We start from the raw sequence: 27087 nt of genomic DNA on the forward strand, positions 1-27087 counted from the left end.
CTCTCACAATCAAAAGACTTGTAGGACAGGTGAACTGGAGACTCTAAATTGTGTGAAGGTGTATGTTTCTGTACATTAGCCCTGTGATGGACGGCCTGAGTTGCTGGGATAGGCTCTAGCATCCCTGTGACACTACATAGGGCAAGCGGTTTGGTTTGGATGAATGTGATACCTGTATGACCCTTTTAAGTTAGTGTGTGTCTAAATTCTGCAGACCATTTATAGGCAACCAAGTTATTAGTTACAAGTGGCAGATAAGAGGTGGACAGATTCAGATTTTACTTGCCTGTTGTCAGCGGTGACTCTATACTCGAGTCGGATGATTCATGATCACGCTTTCTTTTAGTACCTATGAGAGAATTCATTCCACTCATTATTTTTCCTTAATAACAGACTGTACAATGATCTTTAATTTTTATACCTTGGCTAGTCATTGTGGGATGGATGGAAAATCCTGAAGGGGAAAAACCATACATTCTTATTAAAGATCTATTGTTTTTTCTTACCAATTTTTTAAGAACATTTTTTATTTTATTTTTTTTTTTTTTTTACTTTTTTTAGTTTTGATTATAACTAATTATTATATTAGTTATAATTAATTAATTAATTAATTGGCTTACCCTCAGAGGAAGATTGTAATGGTACAGGAAGAAGAGGAGGTGTATTCTTCATCCAGTTAAATGCTTCCATCTCTTCTTTTGGTTGTCCAGAAATGGCTGATCTACTAAACATATGGTATTTCCATATGTTAATTCAGATAAGTCACCTTTTTCTATAGTGCTTTTATACAATATAGATTGTCAAAGCAGCTTCACAGAGATCAACAAGAAAATGGTAGAATCAGTTATGTACACTCCATCACAGTTTGTCTCATAATGCTTTTTTTTTTTTTGCTGGGTGATAATAGTTATAGCCTAAATGTTTCATGGTGCTAAAAATGAGTCTCTTTTTTAAAGGGAGTTAGGGAACATTTCTTTGCTCCAGCTGACCAACTTTTGCTCCTGAGTAAAACACAATAACTGTGAGTCACTTTGAAATGTTGAAATGAAATTTCCTAATCTTCATCAAAGTATGTTTAAAGCATATTATGTATATGGAAGAAGTCAGAATTTAGCAAGGATTTTAACCCATGTTCTCAGTGTACTTCAGGTTTCTCTGTCCAAATGTCCATGTACTTTCATTCATTATCCTCACCTTACATCGACTTCCATTGATTCATCTTCCTCATAGATTTCAGACTTATATTCAATCTCTTCATACACCTTACTCCCATCATCCCCTTCATCTGCTTTAGAGCAATTTTCTTCTGATTCTTCGCCATTATTCCCAAATATGTCTGTGTCCCATTTTTCCGAGTCCTCATCCTTACAATCATTTCCTATGCAGTTTAATTGTAGCAGTTCACCATTTCCTCTGGATAATATCTCTATTTCATATACTTCATTAGTATTGTTCTCCACAGTAGCTTTGACCATTTCTAGGTCCTCAGGCTGAAAGCAAACTATCACACTTTGTTTGGAAATAAAAACCCCAGACTTTTCTAAATGTCCAAATAACTGTGAAGCGTAGCTTTTTAGAGCCAACATTATGAGTCCTGGGGTCAAAGGGCAGCCCTGATGTAGAAGTTTGTATTTCTCAACTGAAAAATGTTCTTTTGCATCACTGAGGAGATTTTCTATAATGAGGAGATCCTGGTTCAGAGTCGGGTTTGACTGTTTTTGCTGTTCTAACTCATCCTTAATATGACTCAAACTTATTAAAGCATAATGTGTTTTGGGAGTGATCATGACAGTTGCCGACTCTTTTGGTATCCGCCCCTTTGGAAGGGACTCAATGACATCATCTAGATGTCTTGCCAGAACAGTTGCAATGATGAGGAAGTCAACATTAAAAAAGTGTTGACTATCATCATGTGGACTTTTCACAGTTTCATTAAAGTGTTTCTCAGAGCAGTTAAATCCACCTCTGTGGATTCTGTCATAGAGTGTCTTTATGTATGGAATTAAATCCTGAATGTTGTCTTTATAGAAGGAAACTGGAATTCCATCTGGTCTCGGTGTGTCTGACACTTGAAGAGAATGTACAGCTGACACAATCTCAACTTCACTGACCGCATTTTTCTGCGGGTTTTCTTCCCCCATCGATGAACCCATCTCATCTGTCAAAAGATCCTTTTTTAGATTCAGCCATTGGAAGATTGTTTGTATCTGGGGAACATTCTGAATAGGCATCGCAGGGACGTTGATCTCTAAAGACACAGGCCGATGGTCTTTGTTTTCATTTATCTTTGAGTCTCTTATTTCACAACTTCTGACACGCCACATACATTCTTCTGGAACAAATAAGTAATCCAGCCTGGATGAAGGACAATCTTTTATGTAGAATGTATAATCCTGTTTTATGGGGTTCTTTCTTCTCCAGACATCAACCAGCTGAAGAGATTTCATGAAATTCTCCACAAATAACAGCAATTTATTATGAGTACTGTTTATTGTCAACTTGTTCCATTTTTTGTCAATAAATCTATTGAGAACTGTGTTGAAATCTCCACCAATCACCAGCAGCCCTGTGGTCATTGACTGAAGGTACCTTGAAAGTTTATCAAGGGTTTTTGTGTCTGTGTGATGATTATAAACACTAACAAGAGTGTACGCCTGACCTTCCAGTATACATTTCAACACAACATATGCTCCCCTGTTATGTTTTTCATCACTTATGTATTTGAAATCTAGTGTTTTCCTCACTAGTATGGCTGATCCCTTGCTAGAGGAGGTATACTTTGTGTAAAAAATATGCCACTTATCTTTATAGTCTTCTATAATATTTTCATCTCCTACTCCAATGTGTGTCTCTTGAAAGAAAATAACATCAGAATTTTGTAGTTCTTGAAATTTCTGATTTCTGTGTTGCTTAAGTCCATTAACATTCCAAGTGATGAAGTTTATGGTCTGTGATGCCATTGACAGATTTGCTCTCACAAAGATCAAAGATCGTCAGCTTAGTTCCCTATCAAAACAAAAAAGTGATGGAGGGTAGGAACATTTTGTGTTGCATTTTGAGTGAATTACTGAGACATTTTTAGTAGTAACAATAGTAGACATTTTTATCCAAATTGATTTCAATGCTTTTTGGCTGAATTTAATTTCAGTACTTGGTTTGGCCAGCGGTGTTGTGTAACACTTGTTAGACAGGTTATCATGTATCTGCTTCTCCCCCAACTGCACCTTCTTAATCAGGTTAGATTCTTACAGAGCAGGTTTCATAATGTCAATAAACTAGTGTTACTTCTTGAAAACTAAGCATCAAGAAAGCATAAATAAAATTTGTTCAAAAATTGTCAAGCTTTCACTCTCTCTTGTCATGGTATAAATGCCTAAACCAATCTAAAACAACCAAGGAATAGGAGATTTTAACATTTAACACACACGAGTTCCTTGAATTTCTTGCATTTATACAAATACATAAAATCTTTAAACAAATACATCAAATTATAGATGATGATGTCAAATACTTGTTTGACAAATCATATAGAAATAGTAATATGTATTTCTGTGGATTGTTTTGAAAACCTGAATAGTATAAAAGAAGTTCTGACATAAACTAACTTTCAAAATTATAGCTAACCTAAAGCACCATAATAATTTGAAGGAAAATTTACCTTTAATCTCTCAGGATAATGTCTGTGGGACAGAACACTGCTGTCGATTTAGCTGTCACATGTCCAGGTAAGAATTCTGACGTTAGATCTGATTCACCTGTGGGTGTGGACATCATGTTGTCATAACCAAAGAGAAAAAAGATAATTAGAAAGGGACAAATTTCTCCTTTGTGATTTTATTTCACTTTACACTGCATTAAATAATTGTAAAATCAATAGCATATATTTACTTGTTCTGAGTACTAATACTGAGAACTTTTTTTTGGTCTATCTACGGTATGCAAGTATAAAAACACAAGAGTTTGCATATTGTTTGCACTTCTCTTTTTCTTGTCCTTTTAGAGCTCTGTGTTTGCCCTTAGGCTGAGGTTGAGTACACAAAGTTCCCTTTCGATACGGAACAAGTACTGCATGTGGGGAAAAACACCTTTTTTCCTTGATACTGAAGCTTTATTCAACAACACAGTGCAACTGCATAGCCATTGATTCAAACTGGAAAACTTTTTGAACCAATGACGGCGCGGCGGAGCTGCGTGAGCCTGTGGTGATGCAGTGCCCCAAAGCCCGCCAAAATGGGTGGGGCATCTGGCTATATAAGTAAGCATTTTGCCATAGAATTTTAGATCTTTCTCCTTCAGCGACGACGACGCTTCTCGTCCCGCCCCTCGCGCCCTCCCGTTCTGTTCCTCCCACGAGCCTGCGAGGAAGAAACAGCGGGGCAAAGGGGCTCAGCGCTCGGAGACGAGTGATCTCACACCGGCTCAGCCCCCGCGTGCCGCACTCTCTCCGCCCAGAGAGTCTTCTCCCGTCCTGTTCTCCCACCCTGAACAGCGTCCCTCGGTTGAGGCGAGCGACCTCATTTCATTCAGCGGTTCTGAATGACAGCATAACTTCTGAAATGGAGGAATGGGTCGGCGACTCCAAAGACCCCACCCACCTGCCGTCTCTAGAGCCCATCGACGCCAGGGCAGGAATGGACGCCGAGTTATTCTGCGTCCCCTCCAAGGCTGTTGAGGAACTCGACCTCGAGTGGGCTCCCCCTGAAGAGCCAACGCGCAGCAGACTGGACGAATGGTTCCTGTGGGGACGCTGCCAGGCCCCTCGCCAGTGCTCTGCACCGTTCTTCTCTGAAGTACACGACGAACTAACCAAGTCGTGGCGCGCCCCCCTACTTAGCCCGCTTACGCACGACCACCTCTGCAGCTCTCGCCACCGTGGATGGCTCTCAGGAGAAGGGCTATGAGCAGATGCCACCCCTGGACGAGGCATTGGCTGCTCACCTCTGCCCTCCCACAGCTGTGGGATGGAAGAATAAACGGGCCCCAACCAAGCCCTGCAGGACGACCTCTGCTCTAGCTGGTAGGGCGTACTCGTCCTCAGGCAAAGCTGCCTCTGCGCTCCACACCATGGCCATTCTCCAGGTGTTCCAGGCCAAACTCCTCCGTTCTCTGGATGAGTCTGGAACTGACGCTCCTGCCTTCCGAGCAGCGCCACGGATTTGGCCTTGCGTGCCACGAAGGCAACAGCCCAGGCCATCGGGCGGTCAATGGCCAGCCTTGTAGTATTAGAACGCCATCTCTGGCTAAATTTGACAGAGATTAAGGAGATCGACAAAGTGGCCTTCCTCGAAGCCCTGTGACACTTCCATAAAAGAGAAAACATTTTTCAATTAATGTTTTGATTATTTATTTGTTTATATTTTTGGTAAACTATGTGTATGTAAACCATTTTCTGTGGGGGCAGGGGATGTGTTACACTGAATGGGAATGTGTTGGGGGAAGGAAGGACTCTTATTGTAAAAGGCCTCTGGGTAAGGAAGTGGGGGGCGGCCATTTTGAGGGAAGTTGTAGCTCATGGGGTGGCATGCTGGAAAGACAGGCCAACAAAGGTGCTGGAAAATGGCAGGCTCTCACCTGTGCGAGTGCAATGGACTAAGTTTGATCTGGCACCCTGACTGAAGGATTGCCTGGTGATTTTAGAGGCCTTTTATCAGTGGACTATCAACTATTCTCCTTCTGGGATCATTTGAGGATTATTTTTTCCTCTTCAGTGGTTTGCCTTAGGAATCCAGAAATCCCGGAGAAGTTAATGTGGGTGAGACTGTTGGTTTTTTTTGGCTTTTTCTCTCCATCACATTTTTCCTTTTTTGCTGGGATTATCTTGTTTTTTTGGACTGCTTTTTTGGACTGTTTTTTTGGATTGTTTTTTTTTTGTTCTGAACTCTGGTATTTGGTTCTATGGGACTTTATAGGTCTCATTCAAGGCACCTTTTGACTCATGGACTCAATTCATTTTATTCTTTGAGTTGTGAGGGTTGTATGTGTTCTGAATGATGTTTGCTAATACATGCATTGATCAATGGGAGTCTTATGCTTTGTACATGCTTTATTAAATGGAGAACATTAAGGTATACAGACCAATACTAACCTAATAGAACCCCGTGGTAACAATGAGACTTAGAGAAAGAAAAGTTTAATTTGTTACAGCCCGTCTCTCCTGTCGCCGTAGAGGGCTTCACCGAGCACTTCACTTCACCGCTGCACAGAAGTCGTCCCAAGCCATGCGACACTTCCTGCCCAAGCGCTCCAGCTCAGCCACTGCCTCGAGTCGCCCCAGGCCTGCGCCGACTCACTGTTGTTGCGCCCACGCCAAACGCCGTTCTCATGGCGAACAAATTAAAAAACATACATTTTCAAAAAGAGAGCAAATTTCCTCTTCCATACTCGTCGGTGCACAGGCCCCAACACAGCAGTCTGTCAACCGACCTAATCCAACCCCTTGTCATGCGGGCCGAGGCTTGGCAGGCCATCCCCGGAGTGTCAAGCTGGGTGTTGGGGATAATAAATCGAGGTTACTCGCTGCAGTTCACCCGAAGACCCCCGTGCTTCAGCGGAGTGGTTCTCACTTTGGTAAAACCAGACGACGTTCATGTCCTTCGCGCCAAAGTGATGACTCTGTTAGGAAAGGGAGCCATAGAAATTGCCCCCTGAGAGAGCAAATCGGGTTTTTACAGCCGATATTTCCTCGTCCCCAAGAAGGATGGCGGTCTCAGACCCATCCTAGACCTCAGACTCCTGAACCACTCCCTCATGAGACGGAAGTTCAGGATGTTAACGTTGAAGCAGATCCTCATGCAGATTTGCCTCAGGGACTGGTTCTTCTCACTGGACCTGAAAGACGTGTACTTTCACATCCAGATAGCCCCCCATCACAGACGATTCTTGAGTATTCGAGGCAGATGGGGCTCACATTGGCCCAGTAGCAGGATGAGCTAGCACATCACAGATCCGTGCTCCTCAGCCACTTGGAGTGCCTAGGACTCCGGGTCAATTTTGCCAAGAGCTCACTGCTCCCCAGCCAACGTATCTCATTCCTGGTTGCAGTTTTCGACTCAGCCCTTATAAGGGCCACAGTCTTGCCAGAGCATGCTCTGGCCATTCAGCAGCTCACGGCTTCAATCAGGATCAGAAACTGTCTCCCTCTGAAGTTTTTCCAAAGGATGCTAGGGCTAATGGCTTCCGCCTCCCCGGTTTTGCAGCTCGGCCTCCTGCGAATGTAGCCTCTGCAATACTGGCTAAACCTTCAGGTCCTACCTTGGCGGCTCTGTGCGAGGGCAGACCAGCCTTCGGCTCGTGGTCGAGCGAGGAAAGCCATCTACACATCAAATAAAGTTTGATCATTTTGACTCAAGACTGCTTCAAACTGTGCAAACTAGCCGAAAACCGTGTGATCATTCATACACAAAACATAAAACTGACATGATTGCGAGAGACAATAGTGTAGGCTACATCAATCGGTTCACCTGACTGGGGAAAACATGCAATTTTAAGGGTGCCCTAGAACCCTTTTTCACAAGATGTAATATAAGTCTAAGGTGTCCCCTGAATGTGTCTGTGAAGTTTCAGCTCAAAATACCCCATAGATTTTTTATTATTCGATTTTTAACTGCCTATTTTGGAACATAATTAAAAATGCGCCGATTCTGTGCGTGTCCCTTTAAATGCTCGCACTCCCCGCCCCCAAGCTCGCAACTCTATAATACATTGCATAAACAAAGTTCACACAGCTAACAGTTAATATAACCCTCAAAATGGATCTTTGCAAAGTGTTCGTCATGCAGCATATCAGATCATGTAAGTACAGTATTTATTTGGATGTTTACATTTGATTCTGAATGAGTTTGATAGTATGATGCGGCTAACGGGGCCAAAGCTAACATTACACTGTTGGAGAGATTTATAAAGAATGAAGTTGTGTTTATGAATTATACAGACTGCAAGTGTTTAATAATGAAAATAACGACATGGCTCTGGTCTCCGTGAATACAGTAAGAAACAATGGTAACTTTAACCACATTTAACAGTACATTAGCAACATTTTAACGAAACATTTAGAAAGACAATTTACAAATATCACTAAAAATATCATGATATCATGGATCATGTCAGTTATTATTGCTCCATCTGCCATTTTTCGTTATTGTCCTTGCTTGCTTACCTGCATAAAGTCTGATTCAGCTGTGCAGCTCCAGACGTTAATACTGGCTTGTCTAATGCCTTGAACATGGGCTGGCATATGCTAAATTTGGGGGCGTACATATTAATGATCCCGACTGTTGTGTCACAGTCGGTGTTATGTTGAGATTCGCCTGTTCTTCAGAGGTCTTTTGCACAAATCAAATTTACATAAAAAGGAGGAAACAATGGTGTTTGAGACTCACTGTATGTCATTTCCATGTACAGAACTCTAATTATTTAACTATGGTAAATTCAATTTTCAATTCTAGGGCACCTTTAAACTGTTTTATGATAAACATTAATATTTGTCAATGTATTTTAGCAACCAGTTCTGTTAGAAGGAAAATCATGGTCTCTAAATTGATTCATGAACAACGCACATGCTTGTCAACATGAGAAATATAGATTGCCTCGATTTTGCCGGGTGGACTAAAAGCAGACTGCATATAGCCTATCCAATTCAGAGCTAAATTGTGACTACAGATAGACCATGTCATGAAATGACACTTACATCTTGTAGATATCATTGACATTGCAAACATGATGGGATATCAACCATCTCATGCACTTCCTGTCCAAAAAATACAATAAATCAGGATTGACTATAGGTGGGCTACAAATAGCCGGTCTAACGAGCTAAATCGTGGCTACGCACAGCCTACGCATAGAACATGTCAAAGATATGAAACCAAACACCTTGTAATCACTGTTGACTTTGCTTACATGATGGAATATCATACATCTCGCAAGTTATTTTGGTAAAAACGACATGTAACCAAATTAAAGATTATTTTGGCTAAAAGTGGGTTCAATGGATTTTACATGTGCTTCATGACACAATGACAAAGAGGCGTTCCCACAGTGTTGAAGACTTCCAATGCAGCATCTCGTTCCCTTCTCAGGGAACCATGGTGTCACATCTACACGTCACATGAACTGTCAGTTTGTTTGTTTTTCTTCTGTCACATGCTTCTTTGTTTCAGTTTCCCGCCACAATCTGTTTCCATGGACACCAATCATTATCATCACAGCTGTTAGTCATTTGAGTTCATTAGTATGTGTATATCAGTTCAGTTCTGTCAGTGTGTCTTTGTTGGGTCTCGTTTGTAGTAAGTAATGTGTTGGTTTGTGTTCTGATCTGGATTCTGTATTTCTCCCTGTGGATTATCAAGTAAAGACTTGATTAACTTTACTCTTCCTCGTCGTGTGTTTGATACACCACCATTACGTAACAGAAGACCCGACCTCAACAGTAGCGGTGTGTTTGTGTCATCAGCGTTTTGTTTCTCTTGTGTGGTTTTTTTTTTTTTTTTTTTCTCCTCCTATACCATGGACTCCTTTTTAGCAGTGCAACTGCTTTGCCTTGAGCAGAAGGACCGCTCCCTCGAGGCACATTTAGAGGATTTTATCCGTCTAGTACCATCTACAACTTTCCCGGACCGCAGCCTCTGCAGCTTCCTATATGCCGGCCTCAACACCGCCACCAAAGCGCTGCTGTCTGGGGAAGGGCCTCGAGGGAGTTTCATGGAATACGTCGAGTGGGTGCTGGTGTCCTGTGATTCGCCGCTCACAGTGGACATCATCAGCGATGACACCAGCCCCACTAGCTACCCAGTGCCCAGCCAACAACACCTTGACTGTGGGGATCGACAACCCAAGCTCACCGCAGGCAACGAGAGCCACTCCGCCCACGACGTACAAGCCAGCGCACACAAGAGCAACTGAGCTGAACATTGCCACGGAGCCTGAGCGATGCGTGCCTGACCAGGTGTGTGAGCCAGCTACCTCAACCATCACTGAGGGAGTCTTAGTGGAGTTCAACAGGATGGAAAGAAGCCTCGCTCGCTTGTGTATATTTTCCTTCCTTGTAATGAAGTGTTACTTTAATTTAAATAATCACTAAATAAAAGCAAAAAATAGTCTGAGTTTTCTTTTAAACTCACTAGGCCACAATCACCTTCAATGTAAGAGTTATTGACTTTTAACCTATACAATAGTCAAACCCAATGGTTATTCAAGTTAGAAAACACCTGTAATTTTTTGTAAACCCCACGTGAGTTTTCTTTAAGCAAATGGTCACTGTTAAACAGTCACACTTGAAAAAAAACAAAAACAATGAAATTTCACATTAGAAACACTTACGTGAAACGTCTCTTTAGGTGCACATTCACAGTTCACATTGGGTTCTGTAGTTCAAATGAACTCTCAAAGTTCACGGTTCATTAGAGCAAAATATCAACAAAAAAAAAAAAATAACTTGGGGAAAAAAAACAGTCCATAGAAAAATTATTCGAGATGCGTGGTCTCTACGTAGCGTGCGTTGAAATAAACTTGTAATTGAATCACTCAGCCTCAATGAAACATCCCCAAAAAAATGAAAAGGCATCAAGATGAGTCAAACCCCCCCAAATGAATCAAACTGAGATGAATCTATCAGCAATGTCAATGGATGGCAGGGTTACACAAAATAGTCTTAAACTTGAATCTTCTCAAAAACTACGTCCCGCACGAACGGCAATGTACAGCCGTTCTCAGTCCTCATGCGCGATGACAAGTGCAAAACAAACAAATAACGTGTGACCAGTTCGGTTGAATCGTTAGTTCGTAAGGCTGCTTCTCAATTAAAATGTAAAGAGAGCAAAACACCGCAAAAACGTGACAAATCTCTTCAATCGTCGTCAATCAAGGAAAAACTGTACTTTAGAAGCACTTACAGTCCTCGTTGCCTTCACAAAGCATTACTGCGTCACTCCAGCAGTCCAATGCAATGCAATCCACAGAGCAAAACGACACAAAAACTCCAATGATGAAATGCGGGATACAGTTCACAAAAACACTTGATGTTCTCGTCCTTTAGTCGACTAAAGCCCCGATTAACACTATCGAACGAGCTTCTCGAACACGACACATCACTCACTTTCTTTTTGTAACACTCTCAAACACAGCGCGCCGCTCCTCTCTCTCTCTCGCAGTGCGCCCCGAACACCGAAAATCAGTCCACCCGTCAAAATAAAAGTCCCCAAAATAATAATAAAAAATAAAAAAAGATATCTACCCGTTACATTTGGTTCCGTCCAGCCCTGAACTGTCCGTCTCCCCGCTGGCTCCGTCCAGCCCTGAACTGTCCGTCTCCCCGCTGGTTCCGTCCAGCCCAGAACTGTCCATTTTCCCCACTGGTTCCGTCCAACCCTGTGTCTCCTGTGTTCCCTCCTAGCCTCCCTCATCCACTACCTCTCCAATATACTATGGACTTTGTTTTTTGGACTTTCCTCTGCTCTACAGTTTTTGCCCCAGTCCCCAATTATTCCTGTTGTCCAATCATCGATGCCTCCCATCAGTCCCTCAGCGCCTCCTCTCAGTGTTGAGTCTACACCTCGGGTCCTCCGGGAGTCATCTCTTCATGGCTGTGAGAAGCCCTTAGCTCCGCCCTCTGCCTCTGCAAGCTCCAGTCCTCCTCGATCTGTCGTCCCAACTCCTGCGCCTACACTCCTTCCTCCCTCGATGTTGGCAGAGACCATCGGACTTTCAGCCTCGCAGGACTCAGTACGTCAGCTCCATCTAGGTCGGGCATCGCTACACCTACGCCACAGACTTACGGGCCGGTCGCTGCTCTCCGGCCCTCCACCCCTTTGTCTTCGGCCAGCTCCTCCCTCCCTCAGGCTCCACCTCCGCCCTCGGTCGCTCCTGCTCGACTTCAGCCCTCCGGATCTCTACCACCATCTCGGGGGGTCGTCACTGCGGCTACGTCGCGGCCGTCTAGATCTTCGGAGTCCCTCCACTACATCGGCTCTCTGGCTTCACGGTGGGCTCCATCATCGGTGTCTCCGCCGTCTCCGGTCGTCCCCATGGTGGCGCCAGTGAACACATCTCCATGGCTCCTCCCTCCTGCGCCACCACCAGTCTCAGTTGTGGCCTGGGTCAGCATACAACATCTGCCTCTGCTCAAGGCTCCACCTTGGATCACTTCACCATTTTCTCCACCCTGGACTTTTATTTCCTGCCTCCTCCCGGTAGGCCATCCACCTCCTAAACCGCCTCCTACATCATCATCTGCATCTCTTCTTCATCTCCATTTCCTCTCCACGGCGCGAGGACGCGCCTTTCCGGGAGGGGGTGATATGTCACATGAACTGTCAGTTTGTTTGTTTTTCCTGTCACGTGCTTCTTTGTTTCAGTTTCCCGCCACAATCTGTTTCCATGGACACCAATCATTATCATCACAGCTGTTAGTCATTTGAGTTCATTAGTATGTGTATATCAGTTCAGTTCTGTCAGTGTGTCTTTGTCGGGTCTCGTTTATAGTAAGTAATGTGTTGGTTTGTGTTCTGATCTGGATTCTGTATTTCTCCCTGTGGATTATCAAGTAAAGACTTGTTTAACTTTACTCTTCCTCGTCGTGTGTTTGATACACCACCATTACATAACACATGGTTACATTTTACAAATGCTAGGAATGTGGCTTTTTAGTGACAGATTTCTATCAAATAGCACACAGATGTTTTTTTTTTTTTTTTTTAATTATGCAAACAGACAATTACAATATTTACAGAAAAGAAATAAATGCAAAATACAAAGACCAACAAAACATACATAACAGCCAGTATGATTTGGGCGTGTGTGTGTGTGGGAGTGGAAATATATGAATAAAGGAGCATGTAGGAAAGTACAACAGACATAACCAGAGTTAAGAAAAAATATATATCAAAGAGGAAAAATAAATAAATAAATAAATAAATAAAAAATAATAAAAAAATAAAAATTTGACAATAATAATGATGAAGATAATAATAGTATCACACGCAAAAAATGAGGAAGGTGACAATAGCAGCAGTAATAGCAGTATTAATAATAATAATAATAATAACAATAATAATAATAATAATAATGATGATAAATCCAATTAATAAGAAATGACAAATAGTAATAATAGTATTAGCAGTAGTAGCAATGATAAACATTAACAAATATACTCATTTCATCCGGAATGAGGGGGAGGTTAAAGGATCAGGAAGAGGAAAAATAAAGATAACAGTAATAGCAATAATGATAATAATATTAATAATGGTAATATTGATACAGCCATTAATAGTAATGATAATAGTAGTAGTTGCAATGGCAGTGATAATAATAATAATAATAATAATAGTATTAATAATGGTAATATTGATACAGCTATTAATAATAAGATATTATAAAGCTGCCTCTATTCCCCTCATGGCCATGGCATAGGATAGACCCCCGTCAGTGTCATGTTGCAACGAGCTATCAAGGTGCGGGGCCGAGGGTCCCAAAATCCATACCCATCCCCAGCCGTCCCACACATGCCACGCTTACCCTGTCTGTGTTTTTTTTTTTTTTTTTTTAATAAATATGGCTGCTTTCATTGTTATACTCATGATATGTTTATGTCAGCTAGTGTATAATGCATTAAAAAAGCATGGCGTGCAGCATGGAACCAGCCCAAGGCCCCTGGCCCCACATCACACCCACCCACAACTAATCAAAACCGCACATGTCAGGGACTAGTATGCCACAGCCAACCAGGGTCCAGAAACAGCAAAAAAAAAAAAAAAAAAAAAAGAAGAGAGAGAGAGAGAGATTTAAATATAATCTTATAAGTATTTTATTTATATTTGACATTAGTCGGTGTTGCTACCTCTTCCTGACCCCCCTCCCCCCAATCATGTGTGAATATTGATGGTGTATCATTGAGGATGGCTTCAGACAAAGAAGGTCAGTGGATTCATGACTGTAGGAAGTTAAAGAGAGATGACCAAGAAGGGTGTAATTCTGATGTATTATTTTGAGTGGAGGTAGACAAGTTTTCCATGGAGATGCACTCTATTAGTAAATTTTTCCAAGTTGTAATGTGTATGGTGTTCCTTGATTTCCAGTTCATGAGGGTAGTTTTCTTGGCGATAGTTAGAGCCACTAGGAGTAATTGACTGTTTGTACTGTTTAAATTGATTATGGATATGTCACCTAATATACAGAGGGAGGGAGACAGCGGGATGTGACATCCCATAAGGTTAGATAGTGAGTCAGTAACGTTTTCCCAGAATTTTTTAACTGAGGTGCAATCCCAAATAGCGTGTAAATAGGTGTCTGGAGTGTTTTGTGTGCAATGTGAGCATGTTTCTGAAGAAAAACCCATTTTAAATAATTTCCGTCCAGTTAGGTGAAATCTATGAAGTACTTTATACTGTATAAGTTGTAAGTTGGCGTTTTTTGTCATGAAGTAGATATTTGTACAGATTTGTGTCCAGAAAGCGGCATTTGGGAGCAATGGATAAGTCTGATTTCCATTTTGCATTGGGTAGGCTTAATGTATTGTCTGATTTGGATATTATTTTATATATTTTGGAGAGTAGTTTTTTTGGGGAGGTTATATTAATTAGCTCTGAGATTGGAGGGGGAAGGTCTAGATTAATTGTCTGAGTGTCGATTTTTGATTGAATAGATGATTTGATTTGTAAATATTCCAAAAAACAATTACTCCCAATGCCGTATTTCTGGACCAAGTGGGAAAATGGTGCCAAGTTGTTATTAAGCAGGATGTGTTGAAGTTGTGTGATGCCCTTATCTGCCCCTGTGCGTAAGTTGAGTGGCTTCTTGTTAACTATAAAATCTGGGTTATTCCAGATCGGGGTGTATTTAGATGGTGCAAGAGGGGTGTTCGTGATTTGATGAAATTTCCACCAGGCTGTCAGAGCTGCGGCTATTGTTGGTGTTTTAAAATAGTGATGCTTTTTGATTGTCTGATTATAGAAAGGTAATTCTGAAATGTTAATGTCTTTACAAATTGACTGTTTAACATCTTGCCATGTGCTTTCTGAAGGGTTTGGGTGAATCCATTTGTATATATTTTGGAGCTGATTGGCCAAAAAGTAGTGGTAGAAATGTGGTGCTTCCAGTCCTCCTTGTGTTTTTGGTTTCTGTAGTGTAGTTAATTTAATTCTTGGGGTCTTATTTTTCCAATAGAATTTAGTGACGATTGAATCTAGTGATTTAAACCAGGTGAGGGTGTGTAGTGCTGGAGTCATTGTAAATAAATAGTTTAATTTAGGGAGTATAGTCATTTTAATTACTGATATTCTGCCCATAATGGATAGTGGTAAATTCATCCAGCGATGAAGGTCATCATTTATTGTTTTAAGTAATGGAGTAAAGTTGAGTCCAAACAGCTCTGACAGCCTGGGGGAAACATTAATACCTAAGTATGTGATATAGTTGGTGCACAAAGGAATAGGTGGTGTCTGGGATGCCACATCCAAGCTGTTGGAATGTAATGAGAGTATGGCAGATTTACTCCAGTTGATCGAGTATTCAGAGATATTTGAGAATGAATCAATGAGTTTAATCGTTTCTTGTAATAATGATGGGGGGTCTTGTAAATATAGTAATATATCATCAGCGTAAAGACTAATTTTGTGGTGCATGTTTAGTGTTTGAATTCTTTTAATCTAGCTGTTTTGACGGATAGCTGCTGCTAGTGGCTCAATGAAAATGGTGAATAATGAAGGGAAGAGTGGGCATCCTTGTCTAGTCCCCCGTTGCAGTGTGAAGATATGTGATGTTAGTCCATTGGTGATGACAGTGGCTGAAGGTGATGTATACAGAATTTTGATCCAATTAATGAATGACTCCCCAAAACCAAACCTCTCTAATGTGGAAAACAGGAATTTCCAATTGACCCTATCAAAAGCTTTTTCTGCATCGAGAGTAACTATGATGGTTTTGGTTTTCTGAGTTGATGAATAATGCATTAAGTTAAAAAGTCTGCGTGTGTTGTTGGATGAAAGTCTACCTTTGATGAAACCGGTTTGATCTGGATGGATTATAAATGGTGTGACTTTTTCTATTCTATGTGCTAGTGCTTTGGCTATGATTTTAATGTCTACATTGATTAGGGAAATCGGACGATAACTTGACGGTAATGTTGGGTCTTTATTTGGTTTAAGAAGGAGTGAAATTGTGGCTGTGTTCATATTATCTGGGAGTTTTGATTTTTGTTTTGATTCAGTAATCATACGGATGAAGAGTGGTGATAAAATGGACCAAAAGTGTTTGTAGAACTCAGCAGGGAATCCGTCGGGGCCTGGTGCTTTATTGTTTGGCATGAGTTTGAGGGCATTAAAAAGTTCATGTTCTGATAAGGGAGATTCCAGAGTATTTATTTGATGTTTACTGAGTTGAGGTAAGTTGATATTGTTGAGAAATGAGTCAATGTCTTTCTGATCTGGGTCTTTATTGGAGGAATATAATTTACTGTAAAAATTTTGAAAGATTTTATTTATTTCTTCTGGTGAGTTGGTGGATTTCCCTGCTGTGTCTGTAATCAGTGGTATTGTAGCTTTTTCCTTATTTTGTTTGATTTGATTTGCCAAATATTTACCAGATTTGTTACTATGATATTTGTTAGCCTATGAATTAGGAATTGTGTATGTTTATTGATTAATTCATTCAATTTGAGTTTATATTTTCTTAATGAATCCTGTGTTTCTTCTGTTGGGTTATTTATGTTAATGTCTTCTAGTTGTTTAATTTTTTGTTCCAATTCTACTTGTTGATCCTTTTCTTTCCTTTTTTTGTAAACGGAGAATGAAATTATTTTTCCTCTTAGTACGGCTTTCCCTGTTTCCCACAGAAGAGATGGAGATGTTTCCGGGGAGTCATTCATCTCTAGAAAGCATGCCCACTCTCTTTTGAAATAACTGTCAAAATCATGGTCTTTCAGAAGAGATGTGTTAAATCGCCATCTGGTAGTGGGTTTATGTTGACTAGTTGTGTTCCATTTTAATGTTACCGGGGCATGATCACTAATGACTATTGGATGGATCTTTGATTCAGAAATATTTGATATGATAGAATTACTGGTGAGAAAGAAGTCAATGCGGGAATATGAATGGTGTACTGGTGAGAAAAATGAGTATTCTTTGCTGTTAGGATGCTGTAGACGCCAACTATCGCCAAGACCAAAATCACTCATGAACTGTTTTATGGTTTCTGCAGATTTCCAAATGCGTTTATTGCTTAAACTATTACATCTATCTATTGTTGGATCTAGAACTGTATTGAAATCACCTGCAATTATGACTGGACAATTAGAAAAATTTGAAATTGAGGAGAAAAAGGTCTGGAAAAAGGATGGGTCATCTGTGTTTGGGCCATATAAGTTGCCAATTGTGACTGGGCTATTATTAATGGAGATGTTTATGATAATGAAACGTCCTTCAGGGTCTGTAATGGTGGTATTATGAACAAAAGAGATTTTTTTATTTATTAGAATGCATACTCCTCTTTGTTTTGTGTTGTAGTGAGCAGAGAATAAATGACTGTAATTTGATGATTTAATTTTGTTATAATCTGATTCTGATAAATGCGTTTCTTGCAGGGGACATATGTCAGCTTGTAGTTTATTTAAATGACTAAAAACTTTGACCTTCTTTGTCTGAGAACCAAATCCACAAACGTTCCAGGTTACAAAGGTGATAGATGACATGTTTTAGTGAAAAATAGACAAATGTACATGTATGGGCCTGTTAGTACTGTATATGTATACATGTGAGTGTATGTACTCGAGTGGGTGTAGTAGTGTATACAGGTGCTGGTCATATAATTAAAAAAAATTAACTTTTTCACGATATTCTATTGTAAATTATTTTAAAAAATGAAACTTTCATATATTCTAGATTCCCTACATGTAAAGTAAAACATTTCAAAAGTTTTTTTTTTTAAATTTGTTGATTAGAGCATACAGCTCATGAAAGTCCAAAATCCAGTATCTCAAAATATTAGAATATTTACATTTGAGTTTCATTAAATGACCATCCCTACAGTATAAATTCCAGGTATCTTTTGTTCTTTGAAACCACACTAATGGGGAAGACTGCTGACTTGGCAATGGTCCAGGAGACAATCATTGACACCCTCCACAAAGAGAGTAAGTCACAGAAGGTCATTACTGAATGGGGTGGCTGTTTACAGAGTGTATATCAAAGCATATTAAATGCAAAGTTGACTGGAAGGAAGAAATTGGGTAGGCAAAGGTGCACAAGCAACAGGGATGACCGCAAGCTTGAGAATACTGTCAAGTAAAGCCGATTCAAACACTTGGGAGAGCTTCACAATGAGTAGAATGAAGCCGGAGTCAGCGCATCAAGAGTCACCACACTCAGACATCTTCAGGAAAAGGACTACCAAGCCACTTCTGAACCAGAGACAACGTCAGAAGCATCTTACCTGGGCTAAGGAGAAAAAGAACTGGACAGTGAACAGTGGTCAAAAGTCCTCTTTTCAGATAAAAGTAAATTTTGCATTTCATGTTGAAATCATGGTCCCAGAGTATGAAGGAAGACTGGAGAGGCACAGAATCCAAGCTGCTTGAAGTCTAGTGTGAAGTTTCTGAAGTCAATAATGATTTGGGGGGCCGTGACGTCTGCTGGTGTTGGTCCATTGTGTTTTATCAAGTGCAGAGTCAATGCAGCCATCTTCCAGGAGATTTTGGAGCACTTTATGCTTACATCTGCTGACAAGCTTTATGGAGATGCTGATTTCCTTTTCCAGCAGGACTTTAGCACCTGCCCACAGTGCAAAAACCACTTCCAAGTGGTTTGCTGACCATGATATTACTGTGCTTTATTGGCCAGCCAATATGCCTGACCTGAATCTATGGGATATTTTCAAGAGAAAGATGAGAAACAGTCGATCCAACAATATACAGATGATCTGAAGGCTCAATAGTGCCTCAGCAGTGCCACAGGCTGATCACTTCCAGGCCACACTTCACTGATGCTGTAATTTGTGCTAGGAGCAAGTCATTTGCTGTAATATGTCCTGCCGATCAAGTATTGAGTGCACAAAAGAACATACTTTAAAGAACTTGAACTTTTCTGTTTTGCAAATCCATTTTTTGATTGATCTTAGGAAATATTCTAATATTTTGAAATACTGGATTTTGGACTTTCATGAGCTGTACGCTCTAATCATCAAAATTTAAAAAAAAAACTTTTGAAATGTTTTACTTTACATGTAGGGAATCTAGAATATATGAAAGTTTCATTTTTAAAAAATAATTTATAATAAAAAAATGAACTTTTTGATGATATTCTAATTATATGACCAGCACCTGTATGTGTGTGTGCATAACAATGCAATGTTGTTGGCAGACTAACAAAAATACAGAAACACAACTGACAGAGTATACACAGCAGAACAGCAACAACAAAACAGAAACCATTAAATACAAACATATGGTGGAACATGGGAAGGGGGACACGAGACCTAGGTGCAAAAGTAGGAGCACATCTAATAGATTAACGAAAGAAAGAAAGAAGTGAGTGTGTTTAGTTCAGTTTATGATTATGGCAGTTATTGACTCAGGAATAGAAGTGAAGTGTTCAGAAAAGCCAGGGAGTAATGTCCTTATCGCGATATAGTTGTCCATCTATGTATAATTTGTCCACTGTAATGATTGCCTTTTTTCCTTCATTTATTTTTTGTTTTCGGATTGGAAAGAGTTGTTTCCGGCGTTCGAGAATGTCCTTTGGATATTGTTCATTGAGTCCATAGTTTGTGCCTTTGAGTTGTCTGCCTTGCCTCTGAACCAGTTCTTTGTGTTTATAGTGTTCGAATTTTGCGATGATCGCTCGTGGTCGGTTGTTGTTTTTGGATCTGATACGGTGAACACGGTGAAAGGTGATGCTCTGTACTGTTTCCGCTGGTAATTTGAGTTGTTTTATCATGAAGTCCTTGACTGATTTTTCGGGGTCGTCTGGAGTTTGTTCCGGGATGCCTGTAAAAACTAAATTGTCCCTCATGCTGCGCGATTGCAAGTCCAAAATGTTTTCTTTCATGGTTTTATTTTCGGCGACAACGGAAGTGAGTTGAATGGTAAGTGCTTGAACGGAGTCCTTTAAAAAGTTATTTTCTTTAGTGAGAGTGTCTATCTGTTCTTGGCTGAATTCTAAACTGTGCCGCAATTCCTGGAATTCCTTGTGTATGACTTCTATAAGTGCAATCCTTGTATCAAGTCCGGTGAGTTTATTTTCAATTGAGAGCAAAATGTCGCTTACCTCAGTGCAGCACGGCGGTTTGGGTGATGTGGATGGTGTTGTACTTGGGCTGAAAGGTGAATCGGGATGAGGTCTCTTGGAGTTTGGAGTGGGGTTACCTTTACTTTTTTTGTTGTGATCTGGTTTGTCCCTGTTCATGGTGCAGCAGAATGTGTTGTAGTGCGCGTCGATATATTCTTCGAGATGATCCAGATTGTATAATATTATAATCCGGTTTTGAAACGGAGAAAAAAGACGAAATGAGAGAAGTGTGGAAAGGGGGGGGAAATCGAGAGAAAAAAAAACAAAACAAAACGAAATGTTGTAGGTATTTCAGTTGGAGTTGTTTTTACAATCTAGCAGACGGGAGCCGCCATCTTAGATCTCGCACCAGGTCTCGTGAGGTCTCGCGTTACTCACAAAGCACAACATTTAAAAGCCTAAGTACAACTCCAAACATATTGCTTTACTTGCTTTTGTATAGGTTATTTCAGTGTATGTGTTTGACACCAATGTTGTTTGACAGGTTATAGCTGTTTCTCCCACAACTACTGTGTGCTTCTAAATCGTGTGTTGGATTCCTCTAGATCAGTGGTTCTCAATCTTTTTAGGGCCAGCGCCCCCCAAGTGCAGGTCCCATACCGGCCCCCACCAAAAAATGGGCCTTTATTATTAATAAATATAATTATTATTATTATCATCATCATCATTAAAAAGGCAAGGCAGTCCATTATAATCAGTGATACTGTCTCCCCTTGATGCAGATGCCCTGTTCATTTTCTACTCCATGCGCTTGTGCCACCTCTGACAACAGGACAAATGGATTTGCAATATTCCCTTTGAAATGTCCTCGGATGCACCCAGTGTGAACACAAAATGTTGCAGGCCATATTCTTTTGCAAGTAATTACAAATTTCAGCTTGCCTCATCAAACATCTTTGGTATAAACTTGCCTTAATGCCAAAAATATTGCTTCCAGCGCCCCCCAGTGTTCTCTCAATGTCTCTATTGAGAAATGCTGTTCTTGATCATGACCAGTTTTGACATGAAACGAAACCAAAAGAAAATCAATTCAAGACCTTTTTTTTTTTTTTTTTTTTTTACTACAGACATAAAATGGTTAACACAACTTAATTAACTCTTAAAGTTTAGTTAAGTTGTAGAATTTAGCTAACTTCAGGGATGCAAACAGGTAAGGGTAAAAAGGTGAGAACATTGTTGTTTATTTATTTTTTATTAACCTTATATGTCCAAAACTGTAATTTTTCACACACACACACACACACACACACACACACACACACAAATTAACATATTGTTGCAACATTTCACCAAAATCTACATTTGGTCAAAATCTCATGTTATAGCTGAAGTGCTATGCAGGCTATTAAACACAATATTGGCTGATTAGACGGCAATACTGAGCTAAACTGCAAACTGTTTGCACTCTATCTTCACCGTTCCCACATCTCAGACCTTAAATACATATTACCCTTAATAGACATAGTTTTTAAAGTAAAGAGTAAAGGAAACACTGTACAGTACTTATTAACAACCAGTTCTTGATTTACAGTTGTAAGTACTCATCCCCACCTGATAAAAACACTTTCTCAATGGATCTATACAAATCCCATAGGTGACCTGTTTTGATCTCAAAAAGGTGAGTCGTCACTGAAAGTGACTTCAAGCGTAGCTTTAAGCACCAGAATAATTGGAGGAAAGAATTACCTTGTATCTCTCAGGATAAAACACTGCCGTCAGTTCAGTTGTCAGGTTGAACAAAGAGTAAGTCTTCTGACGTTGGATTTGCTTATCGACTCACTCCTGGGCGTGGACTTCTTGGTAAATCGCAGTTTCAATTAAACAGCCTGTGTTTTAAAGGGATAGTTTACGCCAAAATGAAAGTTCTGTCATCATTGTTTCCCAACATTCTTAATAATATTTTTGTATAACATCAACTGTCTCTTTTAATTTTTCTCTTTATTAAAGGTTTTTCCTTTTCATTTCCAATCTAAATCTATAGATTTATCTGATGACTTTTAATAGGATTATTTTCCAAATAAGTCTAATTAATTGTGTTTTTTTCAGCACTAGAATTAGGCTGCTTTTACTCCACGAAAATAATAGTTTCATGTAACAGGGAACATTAAAGTGAAAGCACATGAAGTGAAAGCTAATATACAAATTGTTCTTAGATCTGCCTGGAGGCAAACTGAAAATTTTCCACACAGAGTTGGATGTCTGTACAGTATGTCTTCATTAGATCTTCATTATTGTAAAGATAAAGTGTTACATCCCCAGTTTAGGGTCAGAGAAAATAACATAAAGTTTTATTTACACCCAAACTGCTCAAATTCTCTCCTTTTCATTTTTATGTTCAACACCACCATCACCATAAAACAAAAAAAACAACAGCAAATTGGCTTCAGGCCAAAGGCCAAAATAACAAATCAACAAAAAAAAAAAAAAAAAAAAATGAAAGAAAGAAAGAAAGAAAGAAAATACTATTTACAGAAGCACACCAAATTTACTATATTAGCCATAACAACAATCACATCCAAATACACTCTCCTCCTCAGCCTCCCACACGAAAATGGGCGTCTCTATCACTTTTAAAACACGCAAAGTTCAATCTCAGCCAACCGCGGTCACCCTACCAGCACGTTCATAAGGAAGGGCAACCTGTGAGAATGAGAGAGAGGGAGAGAGGAGGAGAGGAAGAGAGGGAGAGACAAACAACAGCAACAGAATACATCTCGTGATGTAATAACAGGCTTCAGATATGTTGTCATTCAAGGAAGGAACTGATGTCACATTTTTAAAGTAACTGAGATGGTACTGAGGAAGAACATGATCTCTGAAACAATTGAAATGATCTCTGATTTCTTCGGGACAAAGATTAAGAGATTTTGTCATTAAGTCAATATGTCAGTGAATAATGATTCACATTTAAGCATTTGCATTTGTGCTAAGTTGTACTAAATGTAGGCCTACATTTTGTTGTGTATATGTGCACCTCCAGGTATTCATTTTATGTTGGTGTGCTTATAAATGTTTAAATAAAACTTGATTGCTTATTAAACATGTTCATATTTTGGAGGATGTCTCTGTTTGAGGAACATTATGAACATCATTAACAGGAGTCATTTTGTTAACTCACATAGCATACAAATGTGTTAAAACAGTAAAATAATAGTTCACTCTAAAAAATGCTGGGTTAAAAACAACCCAAGTTGGGTCAAATATGGACAAACCCAGCAGGTTGGGTTAAAGGGCACCTATTATGCCCTCTTTCATAAGATGTAATATAAGTCTCTGGTCTGGTCAAGTGTCTGTGAAGTTTCAGCTTTGACATATTTGTATTCATAACTTGTGTGAATTGCATGTTTTACTTAGAGATCTATCGGTTATAGGTTAACTGCTGAAACTGTTGTGAATAGACTTTATACACTTTATGACCTTATAGGACCAGTTGGCTAAATGACTAAAGAAGTGAAAATAGTTCTAAGATAAAGGTTAGCTTTTTTTTTTTTTTTTTTTTGGTCAAAGACGAGTTATACACAGATTAGGTTCAGTCTTGTACTGTAGTGTGTACTTGGCTTATTCAGCTTTCTGCTGCCTGACTTTTTAATCAGAAAAGTGTTTGAGTATAGAGCGGTACTCAAGGATGTTCTAAGGCATTATTCTTGTGCTGACCACAAATGTACACTGACTTATTAAATTAGTGTCATTTTTTCCAGGATTGTTTTTCTTTCAAAGTTCTTTTAAAAAATCTATAGCTCCCAAACTTTTGAACTGTAGTGTATATACATTTTATTTTAAAGGGGCTACATATACAATTCAGATTGACATATAGCCTCTTTAAAATAAAATAAATAATATTAAATGAATACATTGACATTTTTGATTTTAAGACATTTTGTTCGCTTTTTTAGTAGTGTGCTGTGTGCATGTGATTGAAGAATGTGCAGGGTAGAAATTCAACTGAATTTGCATTAAATCTGGTTGTTTTTACCAAGATTATGCTGCAAGATTTCAACTACATTTAAGTTCTGTTATAGGCTGACCTGCAAATTCCAAGCTGTCTTGTACTTCCTTCTGGCCACTTTGCCATAAAGGCCAGATCAGTGGAGTGTTGCAGTGATGGTTGCTCTTCTACAAGTTTTGACCTTTATTGGTAGGCCTTTTCTGTTTGTTGAGTTTTACTGATATTAGGGGTGAAAAAAGTCAATGTACAATAACAGAACAGTATGCAACCATTCATTGAATAACGTCGTACAAGTTTACAAATTTTTAAAGACACTATGCACTGAAAAAAAATATTTTTGCTGCTTGTTCAAATTACTTAATTAAAATAAGCTAAAGCAACACAATTCCTACACATTTTGTCCTAACTTAATTCCATCATGTTTAATCCACGTAAATATATCTAGTCTTGAAGTTTACTTAATCCGTTTGTGTTGGGATTACATGAATTAATTTTGTTCCATTAACTGAAAATGGGCGGTGCTTGTTAGTTCCCAGCATGCATTGCATATGGCTGGATAAAGAGAGAAAATGTTTAAAAATTTGATGTTATTTTATGTGTTTTGCAGTACGATGAAAACAGGGGATGCTTGATAGTGTTTAATAGTGTTCAGTGTTCACTTATATTGCTATTATTAGAATGTTTTAAATTTCACTGGCTTACCATTGTAGAGAAGAGTGGGGCATTTGCTTAGGCTGTGGACTGGTGCTTCAAATTCAATTTCAGCAATGTACTGAAAGCTAACATTTAACATGCTAGTGTGTGCACTATTGTTAGCTAATAGGCTGTTGACTATTTAGTTCAGTCTAATGGTACAAGGGGACTCCCGCTCCCTGAGAACCAAGGAACGTGAGTCTGGATCTCAACACTGCGATAGTCATGTTCCCACCATGAGAACATGAACTATCCACAAAAACTGCTTCAGCATGCTGAACGCCCAGACATGTGACACAGCGATTGTGACTGTCAGCAGGGGCCAGGGAACGACCACATCCAGTAACGCACGGATGAAATGACATCTTGAAAAAGACGCAGTGTGTAAGCTATTTTAGAAAGGGAAAACTCACAAACCTTGTCCGGATAAACAATAGACTTACTGTGAAAACAGCATTTGAGAGCTCTGTATAAGTTCACGGCCGCCGCTGTAAAGTGCTGTCACACCAACACTGCTGACAAAGAAGAGGCTTCCAAAGACTTGACTTCACACTGTAAAGGTAATCTTTTTAGCAGGAACACAATGCTTGGCTCTGAAGCGAAAGACAGTGCGAGTGCGAGTGCGAGTGCACCCGCTTCTAAATTTATACCCGCTCGCGGGGGCGGTGCGTGTGACGCAAAGCTCACACGCCAGTGTCCATAGGCTCATTTAGTTACACTCGAAGGTGATAGGGCTCTCATGCGATATCCCAATTCGTCAGTTCACTTCTGACGTACGTCGAACGTGACCAACTGAAAGGGAACTGTGACAGGTTTCTTCCACACCGTCTAGTAACTCATTTGAAAAAAGCAAAAAGTCAATCCTGGATCTCTTAGATAAATCCAAGTTATTCCAAGTGAACTGGATTTGATGTGGATTTTTTTTTTTAATCTCCATACGTCACAACAGTTTAAATGCAGACAGAGATTATTCAATTCTTCATACTGTAAGTGCCTCTTAAGGATCTTTGAGGTTGACAGTCTTTGGTGGGGTCACTTATGCAGTTCCAGTCGCCCCCAAAAATCAGTTTAGCATTAATGAAGGAATTCAGTAAAGCATTTATCTGTTCTTCAAATTCCGCAAAAATGAGTGTTTCAATGACTGTTAGTATGACTATATATATTACCCAAAATGAAAATATCCTTCATAAATTCAATAACTAAAATAATCCATCTTCCTGAATCATGAACTACATTTTTAAGGATATTTCTCTGAAAGGAGCCCTTTAATATGGCAACACCGGCCGATTTTCCATAAGCCATCCAGAAACAATATTGTTTCCCCACTGATTTTTTCCAGAAATTAAAATCTGATGCAAAAGCATGTGTTTCTTGTAGAAAATAAAAATCTGCCTTGAAAGTTTTACAAAATAAAAATACAGCTTTCCTCTTAATCTGTTCTCATAAACTCCTCACATTAAGTAAATAAAATGACAGAGACAAGTTGAAAAGTAGAACGAAAAGTTGACTCAGGAAAAAAAAAACTGAGTTTTAGGTAGAACAAAGAAACAAAATGATTTTCTACACCTTTTGAGTACTAATTGGGACAAGCAAACATGAGTTTAAAAATGATTAACGTTAAAAAACGTTAGGTATAACAGCACATCACTAAATGTAATTTAGAATACAACTGAACTTCTCAAAAAAAGCACATAGTTTTCTTCAACATCAAGTCCGATCTATTATTACATTCTTATTTCCTTACCCTCGATGATGGCTTTGATTCTGACGAAGAAGGCTTTTCTCCCTTGCTTTCAAGAGCTTGTGTTAGCACATAGTACTGTTAGCACAGCAGCGCCGATTACCTCACGCAGACTCACTGAAAATGTCAGAAACTGTTTAGCCTTTTATGTTCAAACTGGAGTCATACAATGACGGAGAGACTCAAGAAGAAGTGATAACATGTAGAATGCAACTGGACGTTTCTGAATGGTTAGTTGCTTAATTTATGTAGCTGACGTGGGATTGCAATAACATGGCCTCACCCCCTTTGTTGCGTGTTGTTGGGGGCAGGGTTTATGTAAATTTTAGGGTTAGTGATGTCACTAACCCGGGAAGAAGCTCGTTGTAGTCCCTACCAGCCGTTTGTTGCAGTCCTTAAAAATCGATTTCTTTAAAAAAAATATCTCTCTTTGCTTT

At 39.6% G+C, this 27087-nt stretch overlaps 1 protein-coding gene and 1 long non-coding RNA gene across 17 annotated transcripts in view; one reads left to right on the top strand and one right to left on the bottom strand.

Moving 5' to 3' along the window:
- LOC127500729 (uncharacterized) overlaps positions 1-21331 on the top strand; it is a 74720-nt gene extending 53389 nt beyond the window's left edge. The window contains exon 2 of the long non-coding RNA XR_007926408.1: positions 20713-21331. This is a non-coding gene — a long non-coding RNA (uncharacterized LOC127500729). The remainder of the gene's footprint in view (positions 1-20712) is intronic.
- LOC127500708 (nuclear GTPase SLIP-GC-like) overlaps positions 1-27087 on the bottom strand; it is an 85875-nt gene that overhangs the window by 34650 nt on the left and 24138 nt on the right. For 2 of the 16 annotated variants that reach the window (XM_051872082.1, XM_051872083.1), the window contains exons 1-4: positions 1195-2975; positions 621-724; positions 422-454; positions 287-349 (exon numbers count right to left, since the gene is read on the bottom strand). The exons of 7 other annotated variants lie outside the window; for them this stretch is intronic. In XM_051872082.1, coding sequence (XP_051728042.1) covers positions 287-349; positions 422-454; positions 621-724; positions 1195-2960 — 1966 coding nt within the window. In that variant the 5' untranslated portion in view covers positions 2961-2975. Of the gene's footprint in view, positions 1-286; positions 350-421; positions 455-620; positions 725-1194; positions 3007-3658; positions 3756-21956; positions 22362-27087 lie in introns of those variants that run through there. 7 more of the 16 variants (XM_051872078.1, XM_051872088.1, XM_051872086.1 and 4 more) reach the window with 7 other exon arrangements.

Source organism: Ctenopharyngodon idella, chromosome 19 (assembly GCF_019924925.1).
Source record: "Ctenopharyngodon idella isolate HZGC_01 chromosome 19, HZGC01, whole genome shotgun sequence".
Lineage (NCBI taxonomy): Eukaryota > Metazoa > Chordata > Actinopteri > Cypriniformes > Xenocyprididae > Ctenopharyngodon > Ctenopharyngodon idella.